The sequence below is a fragment of the Colias croceus genome, chromosome 16 (genome assembly GCF_905220415.1).
Source record: "Colias croceus chromosome 16, ilColCroc2.1".
Classification (NCBI taxonomy): Eukaryota; Metazoa; Arthropoda; class Insecta; order Lepidoptera; family Pieridae; genus Colias; species Colias croceus.
The window spans coordinates 9,240,270-9,263,722 of record NC_059552.1 but is presented as its reverse complement, the minus strand read 5'-3'; the positions used below and the strand labels follow the sequence as shown (position 1 = coordinate 9,263,722).

Below are 23,453 nucleotides of genomic sequence, written 5' to 3'. Positions count from 1 at the left end.
TACAATACTATACTTTAAAAAGAGGAGAAATCTTATCTAAGCGTGTTCTGTTTTATAGTCTTAAATCTTTTAATAATTACACCATAATTTAAGTAATATTGTAATTGTAAAGAATGTCTAATATACATACCAATACATACCATAGACATTGACTACAAATGTTCAGTAAGGTTCCTTCAGTATTACAAACTTTTACAAACTCTTTTTATAACCCGAAATATCTGGTTACAGTTATTACCTGTATTATAATAGTGTCACGTTTTTGTTAAAAATAATAAATTCTACTTAATGAAGATTTTATGTCTGTCTACATTAATAAGAGCCTAGTGTGTCTGTTATTAAAAATAACTCTTGGCAGTCTCAGTTGTTTTAAGTCGTAAGCTTAATCTACTGAATAGATAAGAATTTTCGGTTACAAGTCGTTAGTCGATGCAATGTGGATTCTGTAACATGTTTTTAAGCACTGTTATTGAAATATATAAAATGGATGTGTATACAGTGTTTTATTTGTACCCCTCTTTCATCCGGATTCCTTTTTTGTAGAAATGTTATAGGAATAGTAATTAATCGTACTCTTCTAGGAATGCAAAAATAATACTAATAAAAGCGAAAGTAAATATGTCTGTCTTCAACCTCTGAATCGATTAGGGTTGGTATTTTGTACCTACAAGGATAGTTAGCAATCTGAGAAGAGATATATATTGGTTTTATACCGGCCGAATATTATGTTAGCGAAAACTAAGCCGCGTGCGTAAAGCTAGTAATTGATAAATGTAATTGAAGAAAACTAAGAGCAAGCAAAAATTACATTTTATGATAAACCGAAGCTACTGAAGAGTTCATTCAAATAATCAAACTTTAGCAGACGGTTGTTGAAAATAGAATAACATAACATAAACTTTGTCAAACCTTAGTCAAGGTTTGATAAAGTTTATGTTACATACAAGAAAGGCATCAAAGAAGTAGGTCCTGTTTTTATGTAAAATTTTTATTGTTAGCGTCTGCGGCCCGCTCGTTCGTCCGCGCGACGCAGCAATCGAGAAGAGCTGTTTGCATTTTGTAGGCAATCAGAGATCTTCGTGTCGTGCTTGTACAGTCTTTGCAATAATAATAATAATTAACTCTTTATTGTACCTACACCAAATAGTACAATACAAATAGAATAACAGCAAGTAGGTTTTTGTGTGATAATAACATGAATTGTATTAATACGGAATGTGTAATTAGGGACGATATTATAATATGTATGTAGGTATTATAACTGATACTGTTTTTACGTTCTAAATACATAAATAACAATGTACATAATATTAGAACTGTTTTAAATATATTTCAAGTTTCGGAAACAGATCCTCAAATGTTGTATATTATAAATATTATTGACATTTAAAATAGCATTTTTTCCCTCATTTTCTTTTAATAACGAAAACTTGGTAACAAATTCTCCACACAACAGTCTAGACGTGACAAATGGGCAGATTGATTCACACATTCTGTCACGTTGTCATCTTTTGTTTTTTTTGTACGTAGTAGTCTGTAGTACGTCCACGCCGTGCGACGGCAACGCAGCGAACGCCCTAGGGTGCTATACTGTACAAGAGCTTGTAACAGAACATCGAGCAAGAACATGTGCTTTGATTTGATTTAACCTCATCTTTTTAAATCAAGGAGCGTATTCGCACAAAATACTTAATAGTAGCTAGCCTAGTATTGGTGTAAATTTGATGCAAAAGTAGAAGTACTTACTGATTCGATCACGTAAATTATGTCTAAAGTATTTAGAAAATTAAGGCTTGGTTGCATAATATTTCAGTTAATATTAAATTTAACAATAACATTGATGTTTAAGTAATAAGATCGCTACTATATTGAGAAATTTTAAATATTCTTGTGACCTACATTTAATAAAAGGATTTATGTATGTACTAGAATAATAAGCAGAAATAAATAAAATAATGTCATTTCAATGTATTCATTTATTAACGAATCACTTTACAAACACGTTGCTTTGCAACAGATACAGTTGACTATAACATAAATCAGTCATTTTATGGTTTCTTATCAGATTTTTAATTCTGCCAGCTTTACATTTTAAGAATATCACAATAATATTCTAAATTAATGATGTTATAAAACAAGATACTTCTACTAAGATATTTTTGTTACATTTATGTATTTTGATTCAAACTCTTTCACAACATATTCCAGCACTAATAACCGTTATTTAATCGTTCCACTTTCACTTGTTCCACGCGATTCTGGCGTGTTCCACTATATTCCACACATTCCAGCCCCGATCACTTCTGTAGTACTTGTTTTTCAATCTTTTCCTGTTGTTCCTTGGATTGTAACTGTTGTAAGGTTAGTAGAGATACTCCAAGCTGGTCTTCTCTCGTGAACGGCTGCGCCATTTGTCGTAACCAACGCTTGCATATCTGTGGAACAAATTACACTTATTGTACAAGGATATGTTTTGTAGTGAAACTTCTTTATCGGGGTTAAAAATTTAGTGTAACATTTTTTCGTTACGCGTGACATTTTTCCGTTACGCGCCATCTTTTTCTTATCCCTACCACGCGTGATTCGACGTATTTCTGTAAGGTTGCATATAGTAATTTTTTTTTAAATACGGTCATAAAGAAGTTTCACTTCTTACGTGTGTACACTAGTACACGCATACATTTTTTTATAGCATATTAACTATTGGTATTACCACAAAACAATTTAAACACAGTCTAACTTTCACTTTACTCTTCACTGTCTATGTGAAATACGACAAAACAAGAAGAGAACCCGCGCTTAAAGTTAAACCCTGTCTAAAGTTTTTTCTGGTAAGACAGTATAGTTTTTGCCAGTCTATTTAAAAAAGAACATAAATTGTGCGTCAGTTAGTAGGTAAGTAGCGATTAGTAGGATAGGATTGGCATAAATTTTGCGTCAGTTAGTATGTAAGTAGCTTACCTGCACGGCTTCTTCCGTAGAAAGTGCGGTGAGTGAGTCCTTCAGATGCGCCTGTATCCATCGAGGCAACTTGCCGCGTTTATCCGCGCGGCTGAAACGCTTGTCCGCAAATATCATCACGCCGTAATCCGTCTTACCTCTGAAAACATTACCCATTCTATAAGAAATTACGACATTTGTAAGGAATAGTCCCTGGAACGAGAAACCCATTTCTCATTTGGGTCTTTCATTCCGCGCTATACACCCTCACACATTATTGGTGGAAAAGCATTCTAAACGTTCTGTTAGTTTGTGGTGTATTTGTGTTTTAAATAAAAAACACAAAATTAGTAAAAATTATTTATTTTCACAACACAACTTTTACACACACACAGTATATATATTTCACTTTACGATTCACAATATAGAACTTAACGGATTCTATAATATAGTATAGGGATTCGTCCCCTGCACCCCGCGCGGTTACTGGTACTGGTACTCCTCTCAGGCTAAGCCGGTGAAACCGTAGCTTAGGTGGTTATGCGACCATTAAGAGAGAAGCGCCTAAACTAAGAAATCAACGCTTTATATACATACAATATTGCTGATACCGCGATATAGGCCGGTGGGGTTTATAGCCCAAGTCAGCAATATTTTACAATGTAACACAATGTAAACACAATGGACAATGTAACAATGGACAATGTAACACCTCCCTCCTTTAAAACGGAACATCCTACAATAAAAGGATGTGAGTAGAAATAGTAAACAAGAAATAGTAAATAAGAGGAGGTAGGGTGTTGAAATTGAAACAAAATAATCTCGAAAAATCTAAAGTACTGAAATTGAAATTAATGCAAAATTGAAATAGTAAATATAAAAGAAAAAATAAAATTTGAATAATGATGTGGGGATGCAGAGAAGAATACGTGACACAAAAAAAAAAAAATAATCAAAATTTAGTAAAATAATACAGAACAATAGTAATTTTATGATGTAGGAACTAGCATAATAATAAAAATAAAAACAACAATGTAGAATTGAAATAGCACAACATTCATATATAAGAATTGAAATGGCATAACATTAATTTACGATGTAGAAATTAAATCATTAATGTAAGATTTTGTAATAAAATTAAACAATTGAAATAAAACATTTTACAATTAAAACAATTTATGATTTAGAAATTAAAATAAGAATAACATTATTCTAGGATTTAGTAGTAAAAAATTGAAATAGTATAACATAAATTTACGATATAGAAATTTAATTAAGATAACATTAATCTAGGATTTAGTAGTAAAATAAAAATACATTGAAATAGTACAACATCGATTTACGATTTAGAAATTGAATTAGGATAATAATAATCTAGGGTTTAGTAAAATAAAATAAAATGGCAATAAAAAGTAACGAAACACTCACAGGAATGCGGCGATGACGACACGCAGCGACATATGACACCCTATTGTGTATTGTGTCGGTGGCGCGATGTATTCTTGTTATCGGGTTTCGTTATACACCGGTATAGCTTTTGTGACGCGATGGCGAGCTATGAGGCTTGAGCTGGCTAGCTGGCTGGCTAGCTGGCTGGTTGGCTGACTCGGTGCCTGATAGTGAATCAGACACAGTGGAGTCCTGACAGCGACGGCAGCAGCTGGTAGCGGCGGAGGTACAGGTGCCGGGCAGTGAACCCTCGGCACAGGGAGAATCCTTCTTCAATTGGCAGCGGGCGGTACTAGTACCCTCGTGAAGGGCGTCGTAGTGGGCCCACCGTGTGAATCAGGTCGGCCTTGTCAGGGTATGGGCGACCAAGGGATGAAAAATCCCCTTTACTTCTGACACCAATGTTAGTTTGTGGTGTATTTGTGTTTTAAATAAAAAACACAAAATTAGTAAAAATTATTTATTTTCACAACACAACTTTTACACACACACAGTATATATATTTCACTTTACGATTCACAATATAGAACTTAACGGATTCTATAATGTAGTATAGGGATTCGTCCCCTGCACCCCGCGCGGTTACTGGTACTGGTACTCCTCTCAGGCTAAGCCGGTGAAACCGTAGCTTAGGTGGTTATGCGACCATTAAGAGAGAAGCGCCTAAACTAAGAAATCAACGCTTTATATACATACAATATTGCTGATACCGCGATATAGGCCGGTGGGGTTTATAGCCCAAGTCAGCAATATTTTACAATGTAACACAATGTAAACACAATGGACAATGTAACAATGGACAATGTAACAGTTCGCAAGGGTCTTTTTCATCATCATTAGCTATATGCTCACGAAAATTAAAACTACTATTTTTATCTATACTTTAAATTAAGTAAATATGAAGTGTTTGTATAGAGCCCGGCAAACTCCTTGGCCAATAAGTAGCGTGGTGGGGTAAGTTTGCGCATCAAGTTTTAGTACATTTTGGACGCCTCATAAGCGAAGCGTTGAGGTGGGTACTACTGTCACTTCGCGCAAAACATCTGATTTTTCAAACTTAAAATGTCTTTATGTATCATACATTGCACTTGTAAGATAATACATACACACACATATTAAGAAAAAACACTATTTTTAACATTCATGATATTTTTGATGTCATTTTTGTTATTTAAACTAGTTAAAAAACAGTTTAAAAAAGTTCTGTCTTGGACGTCCGTGTGTCTGTATGTGCGGAGGATTTTCTTGTTAACACGATAGCGACCGAAATACTTAACTAATCGAGTCTTTTTTTTCTCTTACGCTTGAGTATGCTCAGGAATAGAACCCTTTCATTTTTCAGGGTCTGATTCGATGTGGTTTAATTGTTATTAAATGAACAAAAAAAATCGACTTTTTTATATTTATAGTGTACTCAAAATTCACCATTATAAACTCGATTCTTTATACTATAAGCCAAGGTTTAAAAAAATAAGTTGGTAGTCAGTCCCTTAAACCTGCGCAGTTTCACATCTAGGTGGGGCCACAAGAAAAATAGCTCAATTATTACGGTACCACTTTCTTTACTTTTCCAACTGTTTTATTTTATTTCTTTTTTATATTTATAGTGTATAAATAATCAATTTTATTGTAAAGGATGAGATTATGAGGCGTGCACTTTTGGATTTTCCAAACTATTTTTCTATGCGCAAGCTTCCCCCATCACGCTACTTTTTGGCCAAGAAGTTTGCCGGGCGCTATAGCTATAAATGTATTTAGTCATTCAAACTCACGAAATAGTTATTTACTATTAAAATCATTTGCCCCAAAAATACATTACTCTGTTGATGTTGTCTACACTAATATTATAAAGAGGAAAACTTTGTTTGTTTGTTTGATTGTAATGAACAGGCTCATAAACTACTGGACCGATTTTAAAAATTCTTTCACCATTCGAAAGCTACATTATCCACGAGTAACATAGGCTAGGTTTTATCCCGGAAATCCCAAGGGAACGGGAACTATGCGGGTTTTTCTTTGAAAACGCGGGCGAAGCCGCGGCGAAAAGCTAGTAATAAATATATACAGTAGTACACATTATCCGCACACCAATTTACCGAATCGCCAATTATCCAAATCGGTCTTAAGCATGTATAAAAAATTAAAGTAATACAAAGTAATTTTTGTTTAGTTTTATTTTTAGAAGTTAGAAATCACTGAAATTCAAATAATTCACTGTTATGCAAGAGCCAAGACACTTTATGTTTTGATTTTAAAGTTTATTCAATGTGTGACACTTTGCTTTTCTTTATTATCAGTCTATGTTCGGTTATCCGAATCGACCACGATCCCAATTAATTCGGATAATCGGCGTTATACTGTAATCTATACTAATATTATAAAGACAAAAAGTTTATTTAAACACGCTAATCTCGGGAACTACTGGTCCGATTTGAATAATTATTTCGGTGTTAGATAGCCCATTTATCGAGGAAGGCTTTATAGGCTATATATCATCTCGCTAAGACCAACAGGAGTGGAGCACTGCGGGTGAAACCGCGGACTACAGCTAGTAAATGATATAATAAAATAATATCTTATAATATATATAAATCTCGTGTCACAATGTTTGTCCTCAATGGACTCCTAAACCACTTAACCGATTATAATAAAATTCGCACACCATGTGCAGTTCGATCCAACTTGAGAGATAGGATAGTTTAAATCTCAAATCGTTTTAGAGAAAGCGGGCGAAGCCGCGGGCGGTAAGCTAGTATGTATATATGCTACATACCGCAAAGCTCGCCCCACACACTGTGCCGCGTGTCGCATAGCATCAAACGTTAGGAAGTCATTCTCGCGAATCTGGAAAATAATATAATTATATTAAACTAACTTTCCGTCTGCTTTGTTTAAAACATAATAAATTACATACTAAAATCTTCGTCGATAATCACTCTATTTAAAAAAAATCGCATCAAAATCCGTTGCGGCGTTTTAAATATTTAAGCATACAAAGGGACATAGGGACAGAGAAAGCGACTTTGTTCTATACTATGTAGTGAAGTAGACAAAGTAATTGAATTGAGAAAATTTTAAAACTGAAGGTGAATAATTGTATAATAAACATACACCTAAAAAATAATATGGAAAAACAACAACAAACAACAAACATTTTTTCTGAGTGAATCTTCTTTAGGTGCGTTGAGAGTAAAATTTCAAAGTCGCGTCATGGCAATACCATCACGTCATGGAGTAAGGCGACGATTTTGGTATCTTTGAATTTTGCCAAAGAAGTATCATCGAGCACATGTATCATAAACACGTGTGGTCACGCTCTTTTTAAGTAAATAGGTTAGTTGCTCGTTTATAGGAAATATGTATTTTTAGAAATTACTCGCGATGTTGGATTAAATATTAGTTTAAATGTAATAAGAATGTACTGCGATTCTACACAACTGCCTAATTGATGTAGACAGTTGATAATAAATCACAGCAAGTCAACGACTATTAGCAAAGTGAAGGTAGTTGGGTCAAACGTCGTATATAAACAATATCTGAGCACCTAGGTACGATCCGTACGAATGCGCCACGAGACAAAGGAAAGCGGAATTTTATAGTATTCGACATCTAATCATGTTCTGACAGGTAACAGTGACAACTATTCATCCACAAAAATACTAAATCAAAAGTTTAACAGTATATCTAGATCATAGATTTACCTGAAACTGATCGCGCAGATACTCGAGCCTGGCCTTCAGTATCCTGCTCTGCGTGAACACGTAGGGTATACCGAACATGAGCACGGCCCGCCCCAGGTGGTGGTCGAAGTCCACGCCCTCCGACACCTTGCCGCGGGCCACCGACAGCAGCACCGCCCCCCGACCGCTCTCACACGCCTGTACAACATGTCAAAACGAGTGATAACTATTTTTTTAATTTCATCAAATTTTTGGCTAAAGTGATACTTGCATAGTATAGAATAGTCATAATATCTATATATATAAAACTCAAAGGTGACTGATATAGTGATCTATCAACGCACAGCCCAAACCACTGGACGGATCGGGCTGAAATTTGGCATGCAGGTAGATGTCATAACGTAGGTGTCCCCTAAGAAAGGATTTCCCGAAATTCATGCGGGAACGGGGAAAAACGGGGATGCACGTACGAAGTCGTGGGCGGAAGCTAGTTCAGGTGTATAACTTGTATCAACGGATGGATAAATGTCTCCTGTAACACAGGACTTAGCATAGGAGACATTGTTCAAATAATGCAATTAATTGTACCTACAGCTACTAGTTTATGTTTTACTTATATGTAAGTTATCCCATAATTGCATGTACATGTATATTTTTTGTTGTCAAATAAAGAATTTATTATTTATTATTATAACTGCGTTATAAACAACCGACTTCAAACTTGCACATCACATTTATATACTAATATTATAAAGCTGAAGAGTTTATTTGAACGCGCTAATCTCGGGAACTACTGGTCCGATTTTAAAAATTCTTTCGGTGTTAGATAGCCCATTTATCGAGGGAGGCTATAGGCTATATGTCATCACGCTAAGACCAACAGGAGCTGAGCAATGCAGGTGAAACCGCGGGGAACAGCTAGTTTACAAAGGGTATCATTTAAGCTATCACCAATTTAATTAGTTTTGTGTTTCTTAAATAATAGGGTTTGTCCTCAAAATAGTAGATCTGTCACCAAAATGTAGTCACCAAACAATGCAAAATCAATTCCACAATAAATCACCTAAAATCCTGAGATATAAGGTCTAGTACCAAATAAATGTTTTTGTATGTATTATAATAGGTGTGTCCTAATAAGTATTTAAGCAAACTAATTTAAAGAGATCACCAATAAATCATATTATGTTACTAAAAGTTAAAATAATCAATATTTATTCTTAAAAATAATAACCAGTGAATAATCAGCTCTGGTTTAATAGCTGGCTAATGGTTAGCATAATTGATGATAAAACTTAATTAAAGTTAAAATAACCAATATTTATTGTTAAAAAACAATAATCACTGAATAATCAGCGCTGGTTTGGATTTTGAAGGGCGCCCCCTTTTTATTTTCTGGTCGATAAGCACATTTTTTGCTTCTGGTGGGGGTTGGCCAGCTTTAAGCGTATGGCTAATCCGATAATATGTTTGCACATGTCAATTTTTAAAGCGCGCCAATTTGTTTCCGCCCATTTGATCATTTTTTCATTAAAATTATAAATTGATGTATTAAATTGATAACGAATACTATTAATTTATTATCTGAACGAAATAAAATGTTACTACTGTATTGGTGACAAAATATCAAATAAAAAGGAGTCGCAGTCAGGGATCGATAATCGATTTATTTGGTGATATCTACCATTCTGAGCACAGAGCTATTATTTAAGTAATAAAACTGTTATTATAAGAACGAAGTTTATATTCATGTAATGCAATATAATTTTATTGGTTATCGATCTCTTATTTTTCACATATATTAACATTAATTTGATAATTCATACCTGGGAACAATTTTTGTTTATCTGAGAACGAAAATATTTCGTGGTGATAGATCTATTTATTAGGTGATACAACTTGATGACAAATATAAATTTTGGTGATAGAAAATATAGTTCCCGTTTACAAATACATACAAATATGCTAATAATACTTATAAAATAAAAACTACTGGGCCTATCCGAATAAAATTTTTATGGGACCAATTCGACACCATCCCGCATCGAACAAAAAAAAATCACTTGAATCAGTTCAGAAACCTCGGAGTAATCGGTGTACATACATAAAAAAACATACCGGCCGAATTGATAACCTCCTCCTTTTTTTGAAGTCGGTTAAAAGGAAGAGGTTATCAATTCGGCTTATTTTAGTGTTAAATCTATTCAAACCTATATTGACTGAATGTCAGCTCTTTAAATCAGTTAATAAGGATATTGACTAAGGGTGCCGGTCAATATCCTTATTAACTGATTTTATCAGATAAAACCAGTCAATAAGGATATTAACCGACGCCCTTAGTCAATAACCATAATAACCGTCAATAAGGATATTGACGGGTTCAGCCCCCCTAGCCAAGTGGCTTTCTTATCTACAGCTTACGTCAATCTCATACATTCGTAGTCTATTCTATTGAACGCTACGCTAACAGAAAGCCACTTGGCTAGGGGGGCTGGGCTTTGACTGTACTAGCATATAGATTATAGTAGAGCCATTTTAATAGGCAACATTTGACGTCTATCAATTTTATCTTCGAAGAGATGTAACTTGCATAAAAACATCGATTAAAGTGAATTAATCGATACGGATTTGAAACATTTGTCAATCGAATTTATTAATTTATGATGATTTTTATTCACAAGTAATCAATGCATTCGATTCTAGAATTCAGATTTCGATTTTTAGAGTAACATCTCTGGTATATAAAAAGAAAAAAGGTTTATTGACACAAAATTGTAGCGACGTCAGTTCTTCAATTCAGAAATTGTTTATTATGTTTAGAGTGGTTTATCAGTAAAATGAAATCTTAAAATTACTTGTATCGGTCATTATTATTATAAATATGTAATCATAATTGAAAAAAGTTAAGCAAATGTGCAGTTCTAACAAAACGAAATATCATGTTATTCTATGTCGTCGTTACTAGGTTACGTTGTTGAATTTTGTTGAACTGTCAAATGTTGCCTATTAAAATGGCTCTACTATAATACAAACTTACTTTAATATAATTGATCAGTGCAAAACTAGTTTCCGCCGAGTCTTGCGTTTCGATGAACAGCAGTTTATGCCTTTGTAAGCTAGCGACCACACCTGAAAAGAAAATAAAACATATTTAAATCTTGCGATCCGCCCCGGCTTCGTCCGTGGTACATGTTTACGTTTCCTCTCCATACGAACCATCCTCGTACTTCAAGGAATATTAAAAAATAACCAAATCGATTTAGCCGTTCTCGAGTTTTGTGCTTAGCAACACATTTGGTGATTAATTTTTAGTACATTATAAATTTAATTTTCAGTTATATAACACTAGATTCCGTCCGCGGCTTCGTCCGCGCAGTCAAAGAAAAATCCGCATAGTACCCGTTCCCGTAGGATTTCCGGGATTGCGTCGTTTTCCCGGGATAAAAAGTAGCCTATGTCCTTCCTAGGATATCAAAATGTCTCCATACCAAATTTCATAAATATTGGTTCAGTAGTTTAGACGTGATTGAGTAACAGACAGACAGACGAGAGTTACTTTCGCATTTATAATATTAACTAGCTTCCACCCACGACTTTGTACGTGCATCCCCGTTTTTCCCCGTTCCCGCAAGAATTTCGGGAAATCTTTTCTTAGCGGATGCCTACGTCCTAACATCTACCTGCAAGCCAAATTTCAGCCCGATACGTCCAGTGGTTTGGGCTGCGCGTTGATAGATCACTATATCAGTCACCTTTGACTTTTATATATATTATAATATACAAATGGATTACTTAATTGAAATATATCGTAGTAATAATAAAGTTGGGTAATCGAATCAAATAAAAAAAAAAATGTTACCTTGATCATACCAAGCTCCGACCACGCTTTCCAAATATAGATATGAGGTGAAAAAGCAAACGACTCCATCTGGCACACATGCTGATATCTAAAATGTATTAATAAGAAAATTAATAAATCACTACATAGTATAAAACAAAGCTTTCTCTGTCCCTATATCCCTGTGTAAGTGTGTATGCTTAAATCTTTAAAACTACGCAACAGATTTAGATATAACGAAATAAGAAAATTTGTGAAAATAATTTAATAAAGAACTACACTTTTCAAATTTTTTTTTAGTTGTATTAGTATATTTATATTGCATTAGTTAGAACTATCTATCTAAAGTTCTAAGGAACATGAGACAAAATATGCTTTAAAAGATACTGTTTTTCTATTTATGACCTAAAATTTAACCCTAAATTAACTAAGAAAAATATCATAACTACAACAGCCGTTATTTAACCCATTGAGCCCCAAGCGGCCCGATCGGTCCCAGACACAATAGATTTTCTATTGTGTCTATGGTTCCGGGGCTTGAGTTAATAACAAACAAAATTTATACTTTGTATTGTAGGAACTGCATTTTAGTGTAAAGATTAAAAAAATACACAATTCACTATTTCCGCTTTCATTTAGATTTTTATTAGAAAAAATAGTAAAAGTAATAAAAATAAGTGTAACAATTGTGTTATTTCTTTAAAAAAATCTAAACTATTCAACAAACCTCAACCAGCAGCTGTCCATAGTTCCTTATAACTGCGACATCTTCTCTCGATTCATATTTACTAGATATGGCAACTTGATCGCTGCCTTTTGACACTATCTGAAAGCGAGATAAATAATAATTTAATCATTACGCCGTTAGTACATCGACGCATTCGCGAGCGGCAGCGAAACAACGAAAATCTGTCAGTAGTATGGCAGGTTTTCGCGTATGATATGTCTCACTCTAGCACATAGATAGATGAAATAGTTGCGTCCTTGTCAGTATTGTTTCGCAAGGAACTGCGAAATGGCCATTACACAGACGCAATGCGAAAAAGTTGCGAAAACATTGCTGTGTACTAACGTTCCGCAGATATTTCGCTATGCAGTAGTTTCGCAGAGATTCGCTCTGCACGCGAATGCGTCGGTGTACTAACGGCGTTAACAATAAAAAAATTGTAAATTAATTTAATTAAAAAGTTAATTTAATTTTCAACCAACATCAACAAAAGGAAGTATAATTAAATAGGTAATTAATGATTAAAAAAAATTGTGAAAGTGGGTTGAAAAAATCATTTATATAATTTTCAACCTCAAAAAAAGGATTTCTAAATTTGATTGCATTTTTTTGAGTTTGTAACCTCAAATAAATCGATTTTGATCATGAGTATCTTATTAATTTGTTTCTATCGATTTTGTTGGCTTCGTGTGACTGATTTTTCATAATAATAATTTTAGTTATTTTATGTATACATCCTAGCAATATTGTAAATGCGAAAGTTTGTTTGATACTCCTTCACGCAAACTGCTAAAGCGATTTTCATGGAATTTGGCACACACATAAAATAGTTTTTATCCCGAAAATCCCACGGGATCTAGAATAATGAGGATTATCCTTGACAACGCGGGCTAAAAAACTAGCTTTTATATATTACTAGCTGTGCTCCGCGGTTTTACCTGCAGTGCTCCGCTCCTGATGGTCTTAGCGTGATAATATATAGCATATAGCCTTCCTCGATAAATGGGCTATCTAACGCCGAAAGACTTTCAAATCGGACCACTAGTTCCCGATATTAGCGCGTTCAAACAAACAAACTCTTCAGCTTTATAATATTAGTATATATGTGTCCTTAAGACACATAAAACTGAAAGAATAGATTAAATTCGATTGCTCAGGCGGGTCACGAGTGGCTGAGTTGGTGAGGCATCCGCCCCGGAATGGCGCGAAGGATGCGGGTTCGAGTCCCGCCTCGTGATCGAATTTTTTCTATTCTTTATAAATTTATATTTATTAAGCATTTGAATGCCATAAAAACCAAAAAAATATAAATTCAATATTAGTATAGTTACCATAGGCAATATACAGGGTCTGGCGAGCGTCATGGTGAAGGAACTCATCACTACTGGGTTGAAGTCCAATATTTTCGGATACATGTCCAATGGCGATAATGTACCTGTAATTATAAATATTTTTCGGGACAATTTTCACATACGGCACGATCTGATTCCATACTAAGCTTTCGCTTTTGTACGGAAACCAGATGGCTGATAAACACACATATACATATATAATTTTAAACAAAAACTTATATAGATAAAGCGGTCCGTCCCGGCTTCGCCCGTGGTACATATTTCGCAATAAAAGTTAGCCTATGTTCTTTCTCAGGGTCTTTGATTGTCTGTGCCAAATTTCATCAAAATCGGTCCAGTAGTTTATGCGTGAAAACCATACATACATACATAATTACAAACTTTTCCTCTTTATAATATTAGTATAGACTGGGACATAATATTAAGATCAATATTGGGAGAAGCCTCTGGCTCCTGAGACACAGTGTTGAACTAATTTCAGGAGCCAAAGGGTTCATTATTATGTCAATAAAGATTTTGTTTATTACTAGGTTTCCGCCCGCGGCTTCGCCTGCGCATTCAACGAAAAACCCGCATAGTTTCCGTTCCCGTGGGATTTCCGGGATTGCGTCATTTTCCCGGGAGCCAAAAAGCCTATGTCCTTCCTCGGGTATCAAATTATCTCCATACCAAATTTCATGAAAGTTGGTTCTGTAGTTTAGGCGTGATTGAGTAACAGACAGACAGACAGAGTTACTTTCGCATTTATAATATTATAAGTAATATAAGTAATAAGTATATAAGTATGGATTATTTATTTAAACTTAAACACAAAGGAAACTTAAAACAAAAGGCATAAAATGTACCTGAAGTGATTATAACACTTTGAAATCTTGCAAAAACTGGCCGCATCGCTATTGACGAATCCATACATCTGAAATTAAAAACTACAATTACAATATACATTTTTAATGTATTAAATAAAATTAAAAAAAAATTACAACCTATTTTCGGATCTACAAATTGAAAAAAATGTAAAATAATTATAAAAAAATCGGTTAAGCTTGTTATATCAACTAACACTGTGACAAGAAAACTTGATAGTAAAAAATATATATATATATATCACTACATAGTATAAAACAAAGTAGCTTTCTCTGTCCCTATGTCCCTTTGTATACTTAAATCTTTAAAACTACGCAACGGATTTTGATGCGGTTTTTTTAATTGATAGAGTGATTCAAGAGGGAGGTTTTAGTATATAATTTATTAGGTTTTAGAGTTTAGACAAAGCGGGCGAAGCCACGGGTGGTAAGCTAGTTATTATAAAACTTTAACTTTTTTAAGTGAAACTTATTTAGGCGCGTTGAGTCAAATAAAAAAATGAAAACGACAATACTATCACGTCATGGAGTAAGGCGACGATATTGGTATCTTTGAATCTTGCCAAAGAAGTTTCACTCCTGACACGTGTGCTCGGCACACTCTTTAACCGACTTTAAAAAAAGGAGGAGGTTATCAATTCGGCCGGTATTTTTAAGCTATTGCATAGCTTCTATCGCGGGCCTTGAGCGCGGGGACCGAATCGAGAAATTCCGTAACGAAAAAACCTCACGCTCCCCACTCCTTGGGGCGGAGGTGTGGCTTGAAGGCATAGCATGCAATAGCGCAACCGCCCCACTCCCCGAGTGACACACGTTTTTTTGTTTAAATAAGGAATACTCACGAAAAATGCAATATCGGGTTGGACACAGTGGGTGTTTTGTCATCGAACGGCTCTATTATAATCACGAATCCCTTAGTATACGTCGAGACGAGTGTAGCCAGGTGCGTGACTAGTGTTAGAGACCCGAGTTGTGATGGGTCCGGTATTTCCAATGTACGTAATAGAGATTGCAGTCGGGTTGCGCAGAAACGCAGCGGTTTGCGTTCTATGCACACGCGGGACGCGACGTCTTTGAGGAAACCTGCAAATTCATTGTAAAATATAGTTGAAAAACCGGCCAAGTGCGAGTCGGAGTCGCGCACAAAGGGTTCAGAACTATGTGGACCCCCCTTAGTATGTGTACTGACCACATAGTAATGTGGACCCCCCCTTAATATGTATGTCATAATATACTTTTTCAATTTTTAGTATTTGTTATAGCGGCAACGGAAGTACACAATTTGTGAAAAATTCAGCTTTCTAGCTATCACGGTTTATGAGATACAGCTTGGAGACAGACAACAAAGTCTTAGTAACAGGGCCCTGTTTGACTGTTTCGGTACAGAACCCTAAAAATTACAAAAAACGCCTGCAAATTGTCACAAGTTACAGTTTTAAAATTATTTTTAACAAATACTAATACGAACACAAATAATCCTCGTCTATTTTCATACTAAATTTAAAAGGAATCGCATGGGATACCAGATTTTAAAGAAAACATAAAAACAAATTAATAAATCGCGTTTAAAATCGCGTTCGAGTCCCGCCTCGTGATCGAATTTTTTCTATTCTTTATAAATTTATAAACATATACTTACCAGCTGGTGACTCTTGTACCACATGTTGTATTCGCAGTCTAGTTTTCAGGTATTCTATGAATCTCTTCAGGAATCCTAGGAAATGTTCTGCGTTACGTATATTGCCTGGAACCACCTCTGTGAAAATATTTAAAAAATAGATTAATCTATACTAATATTATAAAGAGTTTGTTTGTTTGTTTGAACGCGCTAATCTCGGGAACTACTGGTCCGATTTGAAAAATTCATTCGGTGCTAGATAGCCCATTTATCGGGGAAGGCTTATAGGCTATATCATCTCGCTAAGACCAACAGGAGCGGTGTAATGCGGGTAAAACCGCGGGGTACAGCTAGTAAGCTATTATAATAATTAAATAAGCTATAACATATTATAACACTACTTCATACATTTCCTTTCCCATCAGGTTGCCTGGTAGAGATTACTGCTTAGCAATAAGGCCGCGTCTTGTACAAACGATGCCTTTCTTTTGTATTAATGTTACTTTTGTCATAAATTAGTTTGTTCAATAAAGTGTTATAAATAAATAAAAAAAATGTGTGCGTGTACTAGTGTACACACGTAAGAAGTGAAACTTCTTTATGATCTTATTTTTTTTAATAATTTACTATATGCAACTTTAGAGAAATACGTCGAATCACGCGTGGTAGGGATAAGAAAAAGATGGCGCGTAACGGAAAAATGTCACGCGTAACGAAAAAATGTTACACTACATTTTATTCTCACCCCGATAAAGAAGTTTCACTTCAATAAATAAAACTAACCGTTAAGAACTTCATCGGGCAGTATGGGGTTTCCCAGTATTGTATCAGTATCCCTCGCGAGTGCTGCTTCCCGCAGACCTTCCACCATTTGTTCGTATTCCAACGCCAATCTAGCTGAGTCTTCTTCGCGTATTCTATATATTAAATAAATGAAATCAAATAAGAATATCCTGGAAGAGATCACTCTTTAGTGATAAGGCCGCCCTATGTGCTAGTTGAGCTATAAGTTTTAGTTTTAAGTAATTTGTATTATTAACTAGCATGGTAAAGTGTTATAAATATATAAATAAAATAAATATCAAGCCTGAATTCAATATTTTTTGTTTTATGGCATTCAAATGACTCAGTTGGTCAATCATCCGTCCCGGATTGGCGTAAATGGATGCGGGTTCGAGTCCCGCCTCGTGATCGAATTTTTTCCATTCTTTATCTACACTAATATTATAAAGAGAAGAACTTTGTTTGTTTGATTGTAATGAATAGGCTCATAAACTACTGGACCGATTTTAAAAATTCTTTCACCATTCGAAAGCTACATTATCCACGAGTAATATATATTGTCACGCTAAGACCAAAAGGGGTGACAACAGCCACGGGGGTAAAACCGCGCGGAACAGCTAGTTTATAATAACAAGCCTTCTATTTCGCACATATTCTATTTAAACAAATAAATGGAAAAATAACAAAAAAATCTTTTAATTCCATAACATCAATTGAAATAAAATAAAAAGCTTGGACAGTGGCTAACGCGTGAGCGTAGAGCGGTTCTGGGTTCGATTCCCAAGAGTAGGAAGTAGGAGACCAAGAAAAAAAATTGTCTCCGTTACGCAGGACACAAAAGGCTGATCACGTACTTGTTCTTAAAGAAAATCGATCAGTGAAACAGATCTATTACGCATCTGCCCCATACCCCTCGGGAAACGGGAATTCACTATTTACAGTGGGCCAAAATCGAGTTTATTATTTACCTTATTTAAAACTAGATTTCCGCCCGCGGCTTCGCCCGCGTTTTCAAAGGAAAACCCGCATAGTTTCCGTTCCCGTGGGATTTCCGGGATAAAACCTATCCTATGTGTTCATCCATGTTACTCTATATATGTGTGCTAAATTTCATTGTAATCGGTTCAGTAGTATTTGCGTGAAAGAGTAACAAACACACACACACATCCTCACAAGCTTTCGCATTTATAATATTAGTAGGATAGTAGGGTGTGTGTTAAAAATACCTGGCAACAGTTTTCTCCAAAGTTTGCAACGCTAGCGAACTTTTGTCTATGGTTCTCCTTGTTATTCTAACACTAAGCGAGTCTATGCACACATTGTCTATGTTGTGTGCCTCGTCAAAGACAACAACCGCCTCCTTGTTCAACTCTTTGGACACGACCTCTGCTATCTTTGGATCTAGCAAATAGTGGTAGGAATAGACAACTATCTCTGCGTGTATAATCTGTGGAAAAATAACTGCGTTAAAAAAACCGAATTCAAAAACGGAAAAGTAAAAATTAAAAAAAGGTGATGGTCCAAAAAAAACCCAGAGTCGATTTAGACAAATTGGGTATCAATGGCTTTATTATATTGCACAATTTACCCCACCGAAAAATTAATGCCCATATCCATGGGGTATGAGAGTTATAGGCTAAATAACAAGTTACTCATGATTTTTCCATATATACTTTGTTAGCCTATAACTCTCATACCCCATGGATATGGGCATTAATTTTTCGGTGGGGTAAATTGTGCAATATAATAAAGCCATTGATACCCAATTTGTCTAAATCGACTCTGGGTTTTTGGTCCATACATTTTTGGACCATCTCCTTTGATATTATTAATTACTACATATTATTTAGTTATACCACAGACTAATAATAATATACTTCCTATACAAGTTATACTATTTACTAAATAGTTTTGATGTCTGTGACAAGCCAATGTAAAATTTATGTAGTAGTAGTTTTGATTTGCCCAGTAATGCCCGGTTGAAACAGGTTCAATACCAAGAGCTTAGTGCTTGGCACCGACTTCAAATCTATTTAGTAAACAGTACAACTAAATGATGCAGTAATTAATAATAAATAATTCATATGCGAACATAAAGAAGTAATACATAATTTACTAATGATTATTTTTCCGACCCAAATATCGACCAATAGAATTGCACCATTCGACGTCACGTGGTACAACCTACATGGTATTATACTGATAATTTTTTGAAAATTTTCTCTGGTCGTTGACGTCTAACTGACAGGTTGAATTCAATTGTGAAATTATTGGCCGACATTTGGGACGGAAAAATAATCCCCCGAATACCACACGAGCTTCAAAATTATCTGGCATTTCCCTCAAGGTTCCCTGCAAACAAATAAAGTCGTCAAGTTTTTCAGGAAAAATCACTCGCGCTTCGCACTCGTGATTTTTTAACCTTGACTAAAAACTTGACTCCTTCATTTGTTTGCAACGAACCTATCGGAAAATACCCGATAATTTTGAAGCTCTTGTGTATTCTGATATTCTAGTGCACATCTTATATATATAAAAATGAAACCCGTTTCACGTTGTCACGGCATCACGTGTGAACGTCTGAACCGATTTAGATAATTCTTTTTTTTAAATGTTTGTGGAAGTAGAAGGATGGTTCTTATGTAGAGAAAACGTAAATATGTACCACGGGCGAGGCCGGGGCGGACCGATAGTTTAACATAATAGTAAGAATCCGTAGTATTATGGTATTAATGTTTTTGAAATGTTTATGCAATAATTCTATCTTCAGATATATTTTATGTATAAAAATTAATTTTAAGTGTAAATATAAACTTACGGCAAATCTTGACAAGAAATAGGGACACCAATTTCTATCGGCTCCATACTGCTTTAGATCGTCCATATTGTACACTCCATATGGTAACATTGACTCTTTGCCTTCCCTGTTGAAACCCTCGTAGAACTGGCCTGTAAAGTAATTTATAATTATTTTAACCTTTATACAAAATATGGCACAGTTATAATGAAAAAAAAAAATTGTGTTTATACTGCATTTGACAAACACATATAATATTTTGTTTTGTTTTTGGTTATGTTGGGTCATGGGTGACAACTTCTAAATTTTAACATAGAATTATATTATGTTTAAATGAATTTAAAAGTAAAATTAGATAGTGTAGTAGATATGTATGATTTAAATCAAATGTATTTTATCAGCTTTGCTGAAACTAGATCATACTAGATTTCCGCCTGCGGCTTCGCCCGCGTTTACAAAGGAAAACCCGCATAGTTCCCGTTCCCGTGGGATTTCCGAGATAAAACCTATCCTATGTGTTAATCCAAGTTATCCTCTATATGTGTGCTAAATTTCATTGTAATTGGTTCAGTAGTATTTGCGTGAAAGAGAACACACACACACACATCCTCACAAATTATTATTAAAACCTTCCACTTGACTCTCTATTTAAATAAAAAAAATTCAACTAAAGAAAAAATTATGAGATGGATTTGGATGAAACTTTACAGTAATATGTAAGAAGAGTAAAACATGAACTATCGAAACACTTGATTTTGCCCGCGGTTTCGGCCGCGAAGCACAGCTAATAGTACATATTAGTAAGAATTGGTCCTATAACAAGTAAATGATTGACTCATACTCACAAATTGGTATGGAATTATCCCTCTCATGTCTATCTCTTATGTAGCTGGCGGTGAGAGCATGACATTTTCCATCAACAAGTTTACCTTCTCTTTCTTGTGACACCTGAAATAAAAGTTATAACAAAATTTCCGTTTATATTTTAAAAGTATATGTGTATATTTAAAATAGTAGAATTGTTTCTGTAACAAAACAAACACCATGATTTTCCTTTCCTGAGATTTAGCAAGTTTTTGCAGATTTTATCCTTATTACTCGCTGAGCCCCGCGGTTTCACCAGCGTGGCTCAGCTCCTGTTGGTCTTAGCGTGATGATATATAGCCTATAATCTTCCTCGATAAATGGGCTATCTAACACCGAAAGAATTTTTCAAATCGGACCAGTAGTTCCCGAGATTAGCGCGTTCAAACAAAAAAACAAACAAACTCTTCAGCTTTATAATATAAGTATAGATTGATGGAATAAAAAGACAAGATGAAATTTTAACAGATTTCAGTTGGTTCTATTTCCAGATTTAATAATTGAATTTATGGAAAATTTTGGACAGTTTTCCTTCTTTTCAAAAATATTGAGTATACTTCTACAGAAAAGTATTTTTAATTTTCACATGAACTAATAGAAATACAAAAATTATGACCAGGGTGAATCCGTTCCGCACAGCTAGTCACTACATAGTATAAAACAAAGTCACTTTCTCTGTCCCTATGTCCCTGTATACTACGCAACAGATTTTGATGCGGTTTATTTAATAGATAGAGTGATTGAAGAGGAAGGTTTTATTAGGTTTAAGTCAAAGCGGGCGAAGCCGCGGGCGGTAAGCTAGTATAAATATATAGAGAGATGTGTGTACCTCTGGATGTATGCACAAATTCTTGCGTGAACTCAACACCACCCCAGTTAGGCTTGGCTTTTCACCTTGCGACTTCTCATAGTATTTGAACAGATTCTTCAATTCCTCTAAAACTTTTTCAATTTCCGGCACAGTACGAGAGCAGTATATTAATTTTCTGAAAGTAAATTTCGAAAATAGATACTATTTTTAGCTAAATTTATTCGTGATTTATTCTTTATATTATCCACCATCCATCCACTATGAGTTAAGAGTTGAAAAAGGTAAGTAGCTACCATCTACATAATATATATATATATAAAAATGAAACCCGTTTTCCTTGGTCACGGCATCATGTGTGAACGGGTGGACTGATTTCGATAATTCTTTTTTTATTCTTTGAAGTATGAGGATGGTTCTTATGTAGAGAAAACGTAAATATGTACCACAGGCGAAGCCGGGGCGGACCGCTAATTACTTATAATTGTAATTTTGTGTCAAATTTCCTTAATGTAATGTTAGATGTACAATTTTTTTTTATAAAGTACATACTGTATACATATTATTAATTAATTTTAAAATTGGTAAATTAGGTTTTAACTTGAATTCAATTTAAAGGACAAATAAAAAAAATATAATACAAAAATTATTTAATAAAAATTTTTACATACCTAATGTGATGGGGATTCTGTATCATGTATGCAACAATGAGTGATAAAAGTGATATTGTTTTGCCCGTTCCTGACGGCATTTCTAGCAGTCCATGACCCTGTAATTATTATAATGTTCATTCATAAGCTTGATTTAAAGATATAAATTTCATGCAAATTGGTTCAGTAGTTAAGGCGTGACTAAGTAACAGACATACAGAGTTACTTTCCCATTTATAATAATGGATAAGTAATTAAGAAAAATAAACCATCACACATAGAATCAACTTTATAAAGATATTAATTTTATTTAATACTTATAGTAGCCATGCAGATCATATTTTAAAAGTATTCCGTAGAGATGTGATAACAAACATACTATCCCAGTGATTAGTAGATAAGGATAAAAAACAACTTGTACACAATAAATATTGAGCATTTACTTTATAAGCCCTATAGTTGCTTAAGACTTGACAGTTGTAGTAATATCCAATATTTTTTTCAATAGAAATTACCTTTGCATCTAGAGCCCGCTTTAATTCCAGCATATAGGCGTATTGTTCTGGATAAATATAATCATATGGAAAATACACGAGTAAACCATCTACAGTCAATCTGAAAAATAACAATATTGTTTCATAACCTGTTTGAGAAATGTAAAGTATAATTTTGAATCAAGCTTACTTCATGTTTTATTTTAGTGTTTTCTTGAAAAAGACCTAAGAAAAGAAAAATTATCTGCTTTTATATCCGTATATTGTATGTACTTTTATTTAAAAATAATCTCTGAAAAGATTCACCGTTTACATTCGGCGGCGATGTTTATTTATCTGTCAATTGTCATAATGAAATGACCGCTGACATTGATATCCTATAATTAGGGATGTGACTTTGAAAAAAATAATCGATTTATTTAATTATCGATTATTCCTAGATACGAAATAATCCATATCCTAATAATCGATTTTTTCCTAAAAAAACATCGTATTTTCGATTATCTCATATTTCTTTAAAAAAATGTGTGAAGATAGAAAACGCCTATTTTTGAAGTTATACTTTTTTTGGCCCGATGGAGAAAAATGATGAG

At 34.4% G+C, this 23,453-nt stretch overlaps 1 protein-coding gene across 3 annotated transcripts; it reads right to left on the bottom strand.

The window, feature by feature from the left end:
* Nucleotides 1–1,961: 1,961 nt before the first annotated feature.
* Nucleotides 1,962–23,234, bottom strand: LOC123698366 (general transcription and DNA repair factor IIH helicase subunit XPD). 3 transcript variants are annotated; one of them, XM_045644974.1, is made up of 19 exons: nt 23,051–23,234; nt 22,882–22,981; nt 22,388–22,485; nt 21,738–21,894; nt 20,890–20,992; nt 20,066–20,196; nt 18,474–18,694; nt 17,248–17,381; nt 16,486–16,602; nt 15,689–15,929; nt 14,829–14,896; nt 13,963–14,066; nt 12,632–12,730; nt 11,926–12,013; nt 11,104–11,195; nt 8,091–8,267; nt 7,163–7,233; nt 2,962–3,100; nt 1,962–2,435 (listed from the first exon to the last, which is right to left on the bottom strand). In XM_045644974.1, the coding sequence occupies exons 1-19, from the start codon at nt 23,053–23,055 to the stop codon at nt 2,298–2,300; spliced, it is 2,283 nt and encodes a 760-aa protein (XP_045500930.1). In that variant the 5' UTR covers nt 23,056–23,234; the 3' UTR covers nt 1,962–2,297. The 3 variants fall into 3 exon arrangements, with proteins under 3 accessions (XP_045500930.1, XP_045500931.1, XP_045500932.1); XM_045644975.1 differs by having other exon boundaries at nt 23,167–23,211; XM_045644976.1 differs by lacking the exon at nt 23,051–23,234 and having other exon boundaries at nt 22,388–22,487; nt 22,885–22,967.
* Nucleotides 23,235–23,453: the final 219 nt, after the last annotated feature.

What these genes read in the sequence shown, in the direction of transcription:
- LOC123698366 (XM_045644974.1), bottom strand. An exon ending in TTGGAGAAAACTGTTGCCAG is followed by an intron (nt 17,382 to 18,473) that starts GTATTTTTAACA and finishes TTTAATATATAG; the next exon opens with AATACGCGAAGAAGACTCAG. An exon ending in CGGAGCTTGGTATGATCAAG is followed by an intron (nt 11,196 to 11,925) that starts GTAACATTTTTT and finishes TTTTCTTTTCAG; the next exon opens with GTGTGGTCGCTAGCTTACAA.